The 11,887-nt window shown below is 44.1% G+C and overlaps 1 protein-coding gene across 1 annotated transcript; it reads left to right on the top strand.

The window, feature by feature from the left end:
* Nucleotides 1-1,934: 1,934 nt before the first annotated feature.
* Nucleotides 1,935-9,925, top strand: LOC311114083 (voltage-dependent calcium channel subunit alpha-2/delta-4-like; the record flags this gene model as incomplete). Its single annotated transcript, XM_084189365.1, has 12 exons — nt 1,935-2,013; nt 3,238-3,371; nt 3,806-3,823; nt 4,154-4,231; nt 4,442-4,522; nt 4,688-4,849; nt 5,209-5,280; nt 7,682-7,743; nt 7,847-7,914; nt 9,393-9,438; nt 9,616-9,713; nt 9,828-9,925. Coding segments are annotated over 12 exons (996 nt in total), but the record flags the coding sequence as incomplete, so codon positions are not given.
* Between the last annotated feature and the right edge of the window lie 1,962 nt (nt 9,926-11,887).

The raw sequence follows: 11,887 nt of genomic DNA, 5'->3' as shown, positions 1-11,887 counted from the left end.
TGACAAGGTGACTCTAAGACAAGGGAGGTATGACAAGGTGACTCTAAGACAAGGGAGGTATGACAAGGTGACACTAAGACAAGGGAGGTATGACAAGGTGACTCTAAGACAAGGGAGGTATGACAAGGTGACACTAAGATAAGGGAGGTATGACAAGGTGACTCTAAGACAAGGGAGGTATGACAAGGTGACTCTAAGACAAGGGAGGTATGACAAGGTGACTCTAAGACAAGGGAGGTATGACAAGGTGACACTAAGATAAGGGAGGTATGACAAGGTGACTCTAAGACAAGGGAGGTATGACAAGGTGACTCTAAGACAAGGGAGGTATGACAAGGTGACACTAAGACAAGGGAGGTATGACAAGGTGACTCTAAGATAAGGGAGGTATGACAAGGTGACTCTAAGACAAGGGAGGTATGACAAGGTGTCTCTAAGACAAGGGAGGTATGACAAGGTGACTCTAAGACAAGGGAGGTATGACATGGTGACACTAAGACAAGGGAGGTATGACAAGGTGACACTAAGACAAGGGAGGTATGACAAGGTGACACTAAGACAAGGGAGGTATGACAAGGTGACACTAAGACAAGGGATGTATGACAAGGTGACACTAAGACAAGGGAGGTATGACAAGGTGACTCTAAGACAAGGGAGGTATGACATGGTGACACTAAGACAAGGGAGGTATGACAAGGTGACACTAAGATAAGAGAGGTATGACAAGGTTACTCTAAGACAAGGGAGGTATGACAAGGTGACTCTAAGACAAGGGAGGTATGACAAGGTGACACTAAGACAAGGGAGGTATGACAAGGTGACACTAAGACAAGGGAGGTATGACAAGGTGACACTAAGACAAGGGATGTATGACAAGGTGACACTAAGACAAGGGAGGTATGACAAGGTGACACTAAGACAAGGGAGGTATGACAAGGTGACACTAAGACAAGGGAGGTATGACAAGGTGACTCTAAGACAAGGGAGGTATGACAAGGTGACTCTAAGACAAGGGAGGTATGACATGGTGACACTAAGACAAGGGAGGTATGACAAGGTGACACTAAGACAAGGGAGGTATGACAAGGTGACACTAAGACAAGGGAGGTATGACAAGGTGACACTAAGACAAGGGATGTATGACAAGGTGACACTAAGACAAGGGAGGTATGACAAGGTGACACTAAGATAAGGGAGGTATGACAAGGTGACTCTAAGACAAGGGAGGTATGACAAGGTGACTCTAAGACAAGGGAGGTATGACAAGGTGACACTAAGATAAGAGAGGTATGACAAGGTTACTCTAAGACAAGGGAGGTATGACAAGGTGACACTAAGACAAGGGAGGTATGACAAGGTGACACTAAGACAAGGGAGGTATGACAAGGTGACACTAAGACAAGGGAGGTATGACAAGGTGACACTAAGACAAGGGAGGTATGACAAGGTGACACTAAGACAAGGGAGGTATGACAAGGTGACACTAAGACAAGGGAGGTATGACAAGGTGACTCTAAGACAAGGGAGGTATGATATGGTGACACTAAGACAAGGGAGGTATGACAAGGTGACACTAAGACAAGGGAGGTATGACAAGGTGACACTAAGACAAGGGAGGTATGACAAGGTGACACTAAGACAAGGGAGGTATGACAAGGTGACACTAAGACAAGGGAGGTATGACAAGGTGACACTAAGACAAGGGAGGTATGACAAGGTGACACTAAGACAAGGGAGGTATGACAAGGTGACTCTAAGATAAGGGAGGTATGACAAGGTGACTCTAAGACAAGGGAGGTATGACAAGGTGACTCTAAGACAAGGGAGGTATGACAAGGTGACACTAAGACAAGGGAGGTATGACAAGGTGACACTAAGATAAGGGAGGTATGACAAGGTGACTCAAGGTGCTGAAAACCATTTGTCTTTTTCAGGTCCGTGTGTTTACCTACCTTATTGGTCGAGAGGTGACCTTCGCTGACACAGTGAAGTGGATTGCCTGCAACAATAAAGGTCATTCTCTAATGCGCCCCTTCAACCCACTGTACAGTAGTAACACATTGTAATGGTCTGTTTGCAGCGTTGCATCTTCTGTGACCCCTCATCCTGACCCAGTAAAATATGACCCCTCATCCTGACCCAGTAAAATGTGACCCCTCATCCTGACCCAGTAAAATGTGACCCCTCATCCTGACCCAGTAAAATGTGACCCCTCATCCTGACCCAGTAAAATGTGACCCCTCATCCTGACCCTGTAAAATGTGACCCCTCATCCTGACCCTGTAAAATGTGACCCCTCATCCTGACCCTGTAAAATGTGACCCCTCATCCTGACCCTGTAAAATGTGACCCCTCATCCTGACCCAGTAAAATGTGACCTCTCATCCTGACCCAGTAAAATGTGACCCCACATTCTGACCTAGTAAAATGTGACCCCATATTCTGACCTAGTAAAACGTGACCCCACATTCTGACCTAGTAAAATGTGACCCCACATTCTGACCCAGCAAAACGTGACCCCCACATTCTGACCCAGTAAAATGTGACCCCATATTCTGACCCAGTAAAATGTGACCCCATATTCTGACCCAGTAAAAGGTGATCTATATGAATAGACAGCCTGTAATCCGTCTTAATCATGTAGTAAAACATCCATAGCAACGTATCTTCCCATCTGTATAATCACTGTATGTAGTAAGACATAGTAAAACAGTCCATCACACATCAATCCCAATTACTGGGACAGGAGGGTTTAATGGACGTGTTGTTTTAACTGCTTTATCCCCAGTAAGCCTAAACACTAGCCTACACCACACTACACTGTCTGAAACCTTTTCATTATAGGACTGCTGCAAATCTAGACTACAGTGATAGATCATTAATCCTGTGTGTGCGATATAGAGAGAGATTACGGCTGTGTTTGCAATACTTTGGGATGGAAAAAGATGGGGAACAAATGGTTAGGATTGCGGTCACTCTGCTGTCTGATTGCTGTGCTGTTGTATGTGCTGCCCCCCTGTGGACTGTGAGGATAATGCACCCCTCTAATAATCATCTTAACATGGGGACAGAGCCCAACACAAACACTCACTTATCGCTGTCAATTATACCCCAAAGCCCATCTGCTAAATCTGCTTTGTTAGTGCCTGTGTGTGTGTGTGTGTGTGTGTGTGTGTGTGTGTGTGTGTGTGAATGTGTGTGTGCTCATATTTACCCTATATACCTTGTCCCATACAGGTTACTACACACATGTCTCCACTCTGGCCGATGTTCAGGAGAATGTCATGGAGTACCTTCACGTTCTGAGTCGACCAATGGTCATCAACCATGATCATGACATCATCTGGACAGAGGCTTACATGGACAGTGCGGTGAGTCTCTCCTCTCTCTGTCTCCCTCTCTGTCTCTGTCTCTCTCTCTCTCTCTCTCTCTCTCTCTCTCTCTCTCTCTCTCTCTCTCTCTCTCTCTCTCTCTCTCTCTCTCTCTCTCTCTCTCTCTCTCTGTCTCTCTCTCTCTCTGTCTCATTCTGCCCTCTGTTTCTCTGTTTGTCTTCATCTGTATATTGTTTTATCTCATGTCTCCATATGTGCCATTTCCATGTCTTCTATTCTGTTGTTTGTCTGTTCTCTCCTTCTCATCCATGTCTGTGTTGTTCTCTCTCTCTCTCTCTCTGACTCTCTTTCTCTCTGACCCTCTCTCTCTCTCCCTCTGACCCTCTCTCTCTTTCTCTGACTCTCTCTCTCTGACCCTCTCTCTCTCTCGCTCACTCACTTACTCATTCACTCACTCACTTACTCACTCACAGCTGCCCAACACAGAAGAGGTAAAGTCTGGGCTCTGTCTAACCCTCTAGACCACCTTTAGGAAATGTTTGATAGAAAGCATTCCCTAGCTCCTTAGCTTTTCACGTATAGCTGTTAGGTCCAGTATATAAGGTTGTTTTATAGAACTAGAACATGTTGGAGTTTTCCATTTCATTGTAATGTGTACACTACGCTGTATCCCGTGCATATGACGAATACACTTTTATTTGATTTGGCTAGATGTGTTTATAGTGTCCAAGCACTGACTCGTGGTCGTCTGTATCTGACAGTAGATGTGTGCATTGTTTTCCAGTGTGTCAGACACTTACTATGTTCCTCTTCCTTCCCAGCTGTTCAACACCCAGGCTCAAAGCCTGCTCCTCATGACCTCTGTAGCCATGCCTGTGTTCAGCAAGAAGAAGGAGACGGTGAGCGGGCCTCTGGGCTGAGTCCCGTAGGGCTCTGGTCAAAAGTAGTGCACTATATAGGGAATAGGGTTCCATTTGGGACGCAGGCCCTAGAGTGGAGCTAAATCAACCATCGGATTGAATGACAGGTGGGCGCTGACTCATGGTACTGTAGGCTAATGTACCCATCATTGTCTCTCTGTGTCTCTCTCTCTCTCTTTCTCCGACCAGTTGTCCCATGGTATTCTGCTGGGGGTGGTGGGTACTGACGTCCCTCTGAGAGAACTGATGAGGCTGGCTCCTAGATACAAGGTAGCGAACCCTTCACCTCTTTGGACAACACATGCATGTAGTCCTTGATGTCCTCCTATACAAATGATTAGGCTGTTGTTTCGTGGAGCTGTCTGCACTGTACAGCACCTTAACTACTGTCTGACCCTCTTTCATGAGATCAATGTCTCTGTGTGTCTCCTATAGCTGGGTGTCCATGGCTACGCCTTCCTCAACACCAACAATGGTTATATCCTCTCCCACCCTGACCTCCGACCCCTGTATAAGGAGGGAAAGAAGCTGAAGCCTAAACCCAACTACAACAGCGTTGATCTGGCTGAGGTGGAGTGGGAGGACACAGACGAGACAGTAAGTCATAAAACACACACACACGCACACACACGCGCACACACACACACACACACACACACACACAGGCACAGGCACACACAGGCACAGGCACACACACACAGGCACACGCAGGCACAGGCACACACACACAGGCACACGCAGGCACAGGCACACACACACACACAGGCACACGCACACGCAGACACACACAGGCACAAGCACACACAGGCACACGCGCACACACAGGCACACGCACACACACAGGCACACACACACAGGCACACGCACACACACACACACACACACACACACACGTGTCTTATTCACAGCCACATAAGACATTGCTGATTGTCGACGTGTGTGTATCTTCCTTTCAGTTGAGAACTGCCATGGTAAAAGGAGAGACAGGTACTCTGTCCTTAGACGTCAGAGCCACGGTAGAGAAAGGGGTAAGTTATTATTAACCACAGCAGTACTCCTATTACAAGGTACCATTACATAGTTATTAATAACATAGCAGTACTCCTAGGACAAGGTACCGTTACATAGTTATTGATAACATAGCAGTACTCCTATTACAAGGTACCATTACATAGTTATTATTAACCATAGCAGTACTCCTATTACAAGGTACCATTACATAGTTATTAATAACATAGCAGTACTCCTATTACAAGGTACCGTTACATAGTTATTATTAACCATAGCAGTACTCCTAGGACAAGGTACCATTACATAGTTATTGATAACATAGCAGTACTCCTATTACAAGGTACCATTACATAGTTATTATTAACCATAGCAGTACTCCTATTACAAGGTACCATTACATAGTTATTAATAACATAGCAGTACTCCTATTACAAGGTACCGTTACATAGTTATTATTAACCATAGCAGTACTCCTAGGACAAGGTACCATTACATAGTTATTGATAACATAGCAGTACTCCTAGGACAAGGTGCCGTTACATAGTTATTGATAACATAGCAGTACTCCGAGGACAAGGTGCCATTACATAGTTATTGATAACATAGCAGTACTCCTAGGACAAGGTGCCGTTACATAGTTATTGATAACATAGCAGTACTCCGAGGACAAGGTGCCATTACATAGTTATTGATAACATAGCAGTACTCCTATTACAAGGTACCATTACATAGTTATTGATAACATAGCAGTACTCCGAGGACAAGGTACCGTTACATAGTTATTGATAGCATAGCAGTACTCCTATTACATGGTACCATTACATAGTTATTAATAACATAGCAGTACTCCTAGGACAAGGTGCCGTTACATAGTTATTGATAACATAGCAGTACTCCGTGGACAAGGTACCATTACATAGTTATTGATAACATAGCAGTACTCCGTGGACAAGGTACCATTACATAGTTATTGATAACATAGCAGTACTCCGTGGACAAGGTACCATTACATAGTTATTAATAACATAGCAGTACTCCGTGGACAAGGTACCATTACATAGTTATTGATAACATAGCAGTACTCCTAGGACAAGGTGCCGTTACATAGTTATTGATAACATAGCAGTACTCCGTGGACAAGGTACCATTACATAGTTATTGATAACATAGCAGTACTCCGAGGACAAGGTGCCGTTACATAGTTATTGATAGCATAGCAGTACTCCGAGGACAAGGTACCATTACATAGTTATTGATAACATAGCAGTACTCCTAGGACAAGGTACCGTTACATAGTTATTGATAACATAGCAGTACTCCTAGGACAAGGTACCATTACATAGTTATTGATAACATAGCAGTACTCCTATTACAAGGTACCATTACATAGTTATTGATAACATAGCAGTACTCCTAGGACAAGGTGCCGTTACATAGTTATTGATAACATAGCAGTACTCCTAGGACAAGGTGCCGTTACATAGTTATTGATAACATAGCAGTACTCCTAGGACAAGGTGCCGTTACATAGTTATTGATAACATAGCAGTACTCCGAGGACAAGGTGCCGTTACATAGTTATTGATAACATAGCAGTACTCCTATTACAAGGTACCATTACATAGTTATTGATAACATAGCAGTACTCCTATTACAAGGTACCATTACATAGTTATTGATAACATAGCAGTACTCCGAGGACAAGGTGCCGTTACATAGTTATTGATAACATAGCAGTACTCCTATTACAAGGTACCATTACATAGTTATTGATAACATAGCAGTACTCCTAGGACAAGGTACCATTACATAGTTATTGATAACATAGCAGTACTCCGAGGACAAGGTGCCGTTACATAGTTATTGATAACATAGCAGTACTCCTATTACAAGGTACCATTACATAGTTATTGATAACATAGCAGTACTCCGAGGACAAGGTACCATTACATAGTTATTGATAGCATAGCAGTACTCCTAGGACAAGGTGCCGTTACATAGTTATTGATAACATAGCAGTACTCCTAGGACAAGGTACCATTACATAGTTATTGATAGCATAGCAGTACTCCGAGGACAAGGTACAATTACATAGTTATTGATAGCATAGCAGTACTCCGTGGACAAGGTGCCGTTACATAGTTATTGATAACATAGCAGTACTCCTAGGACAAGGTACCATTACATAGTTATTGATAGCATAGCAGTACTCCTAGGACAAGGTACCATTACATAGTTATTGATAGCATAGCAGTACTCCTAGGACAAGGTACCATTACATAGTTATTGATAACATAGCAGTACTCCTAGGACAAGGTACCATTACATAGTTATTGATAACATAGCAGTACTCCTAGGACAAGGTGCCGTTCCATAGAGCCTACTATAGCTTCTAAGATCTGTGTGTTCTCCTACCAGAGAAGAGTCATGTTCCTGAAGAATGACTACTTCTACACAACCATCAACGAGACGCCATTCAGGTTGGTTCAATCAAAATAGACTCTTCTAAATCAACGTCTAATTAACAGTTATAATGTGTCAAACAATAGCAAATGTGGAAACATGTAACGAGTGTTTCTACAGTCTTGGCATGGTGCTGACCAGAGGGCATGGTGAATACATCTTCCTAGGGAACGTGTCGGTAAAGGAAGGTAAGTCTTCTCTCTTACCTGAACAACAAACACTACAGTATAACTATCCACAGGCCTCTGCAGTATAACTACTAAACCATAGTGTTATAACCCATCCACAGGCCTCTGCAGTATAACCACTAAACCATGGTGTTATAACCCACCCACAGGCCTCTGCAATATAACTACTAAACCATAGTGTTATAACCCATCCACAGGCCTCTGCAGTATAACCACTAAACCATGGTGTTATAACCCATCCACAGGCCTCTGCAGTATAACTACTAAACCATAGTGTTATAACCCATCAACAGGCCTCTGCAGTATAACCACTAAACCATGGTGTTATAACCCATCCACAGGCCTCTGCAGTATAACCACTAAACCATAGTGTTATAACCCATCAACAGGCCTCTGCAGTATAACTACTAAACCATGGTGTTATAACCCATCCACAGGCCTCTGCAGTATAACCACTAAACCATGGTGTTATAACCCATCCACATGCCTCTGCAGTATAACTACTAAACCATAGTGTTATAACCCATCCACAGGCCTCTGCAGTATAACCACTAAACCATGGTGTTATCCACAGGCCTCTGCAGTATAACTACTAAACCATGGTGTTATAACCCATCCACAGGCCTCTGCAGTATAACCACTAAACCATGGTGTTATCCACAGGCCTCTGCAGTATAACTACTAAACCATGGTGTTATAACCCATCCACAGGCCTCTGCAGTATAACCACTAAACCATAGTGTTATAACCCATCCACAGGCCTCTGCAGTATAACTACTAAACCATGGTGTTATAACCCATCCACAGGCCTCTGCAGTATAACCACTAAACCATGGTGTTATAACCCATCCACAGGCCTCTGCAGTATAACCACTAAACCATGGTGTTAGAACCCATCCACAGGCCTCTGCAGTATAACTACTAAACCATAGTGTTATAACCCATCCACAGGCCTCTGCAGTATAACCACTAAACCATGGTGTTATAACCCATCCACAGGCCTCTGCAGTATAACCACTAAACCATGGTGTTATAACCCATCCACAGGCCTCTGCAGTATAACTACTAAACCATGGTGTTATAACCCATCCACAGGCCTCTGCAGTATAACCACTAAACCATGGTGTTATAACCCATCCACATGCCTCTGCAGTATAACTACTAAACCATGGTGTTATAACCCATCCACAGGCCTCTGCAGTATAACTACTAAACCATGGTGTTATAACCCATCCACAGGCCTCTGCAGTATAACCACTAAACCATGGTGTTATAACCCATCCACAGGCCTCTGCAGTATAACCACTAAACCATGGTGTTATAACCCATCCACAGGCCTCTGCAGTATAACCACTAAACCATGGTGTTATCCACAGGCCTCTGCAGTATAACCACTAAACCATGGTGTTATAACCCATCCACAGGCCTCTGCAGTATAACTACTAAACCATGGTGTTATAACTTGTTTCCATCCACAGGCCTCAATGACCTGATGCAGCCAGATGTGTCCATCGCAAATGAGTGGTGAGTGTGTGAGGAATCAGTTTCCCTCCCGATTCTGTCACTTACTAGCTATGCCGTCTGTAACAGGACAACAGTTATGTCATGTGATATGTCAGTGTACCTGACTGTTACTCTATTACTGCTTTGTCTGTCTGTCTGTCTGTCTGTCTGTCTGTCTGTCTGTCTGTCTGTCTGCAGGACCTACTGTGAGACAGACATTGACCCTCACCACCGCAAGCTGACCCAGCTCCAGGCTGTGTTTCGATACCTCACTGGGAAGGAACCTGATCTGGAGTGTGAGCTTTCCACGTAGATCACACTTAACCCACAGGACATTCAGATATGAATACGGAATTGAGAAAAAGAGCCTTAGATTGACCTTTAACATGAATCTCATTCATCGTCTATAGGTGATGAGGAACTGTTGAGACAGACTCTGTTTGATGCTGTGGTCACAGCCCCCATGGAGGCCTACTGGACAGCCATGATGCTGAACCCATCTGGGTAACTACCTCACTACTACCTCACTACTACACTACCACACTACTACACTACCACACTACTACCTCACTACTACACTACTACACTACCACACTACTACACTACCACACTACTACACTACTACACTACCACACTACTACACTACCACACTACACTACTACACTACTACACTACCACACTACTATCCTACTACACTACTACACTACCACACTACTACTACACTACCACACTACTACACTACTACACTACTACACTACCACACTACTACTACACTACCACACTACCACACTACTACACTACTACACTACTACACTACCACACTACCACACTACTACACTACCACACTACCACACTACCACACTACCACACTACTACACTACTACACTACTACACTACCACACTACTACACTACTACACTACCACACTACTACACTACCACACTACTACACTACCACACTACCTCACTACCACACTACTACACTACCACACTACCACACTACTACACTACCACACTACACTACTACACTACTACACTACTACACTACCACACTACTACACTACTACACTACTACACTACTACACTACCACACTACCACACTACTACACTACCACACTACCACACTACCACACTACTACACTACTACACTACCACACTACACTACTACACTACTACACTACTACACTACCACACTACTACACTACTACCCTACTACACTACCTCACTACCACACTACCACACTACCACACTGCTACACTACCACACTACCACACTACTACACTACCACACTACCACACTACTACACTACTACACTACCACACTACCACACTACTACACTACCACACTACCACACTACCACACTACCACACTACTACACTACCACACTACACTACTACACTACCACACTACTACACTACTACACTACCACACTACACTACTACACTACCACACTACCACACTACCACACTACCATACTACACTACTACACTACTACACTACCACACTACCACACTACCACACTACTACACTACCACACTACCACACTACCACACTACACTACTACACTACCACACTACCACACTACCACACTACCACACTACTACACTACCACACTACCACACTACTACACTACCACACTACTACACTACTACACTACTACACTACTACACTACTACACTACCACACTACCACACTACCACACTACTACACTACCACACTAACTCACTACCACACTACCACACTACTACACTACCACACTACCACACTACCACACTACTACACTACCACACTACTACACTACCACACTACCACACTACCACACTACTACACTACCACACTACTACACTACTACACTACCACACTACTACACTACCACACTACCTCACTACCACACTACCACACTACCACACTACTACACTACCACACTACCACACTACCACACTACTACACTACCACACTACCACACTACTACACTACCACACTACCACACTACCTCACTACCTCACTACCACACTACTACACTACCACACTACACTACTACACTACCACACTACTACACTACTACACTACTACACTACCTCACTACCACACTACACTACTACACTTCTACACTACCACACTACCACACTACTACACTACCACACTACCACACTACTACACTACCACACTACCACACTACCTCACTACCTCACTACCACACTACTACACTACCACACTACCACACTACTACACTACCACACTACCACACTACCACACTACCACACTACCTCACTACCTCACTACCACACTACTACACTACCACACTACACTACTACACTACCACACTACACTACTACACTACTACACTACTACACTACCTCACTACCACACTATACTACTACACTACTACACTACCTCACTACCACACTACTACACTACCACACTACCACACTACTACACTACTACACTACCACACTACTACCCTACCACACT

Source organism: Coregonus lavaretus (genome assembly GCF_964263955.1).
Source record: "Coregonus lavaretus genome assembly, contig: HAP1_SCAFFOLD_7749, whole genome shotgun sequence".
In the NCBI taxonomy this organism is placed as follows: domain Eukaryota; kingdom Metazoa; phylum Chordata; class Actinopteri; order Salmoniformes; family Salmonidae; genus Coregonus; species Coregonus lavaretus.
The sequence above is the reverse complement of the archived record's forward strand: the minus strand, read 5'-3'. Positions and strand labels throughout refer to the sequence as shown.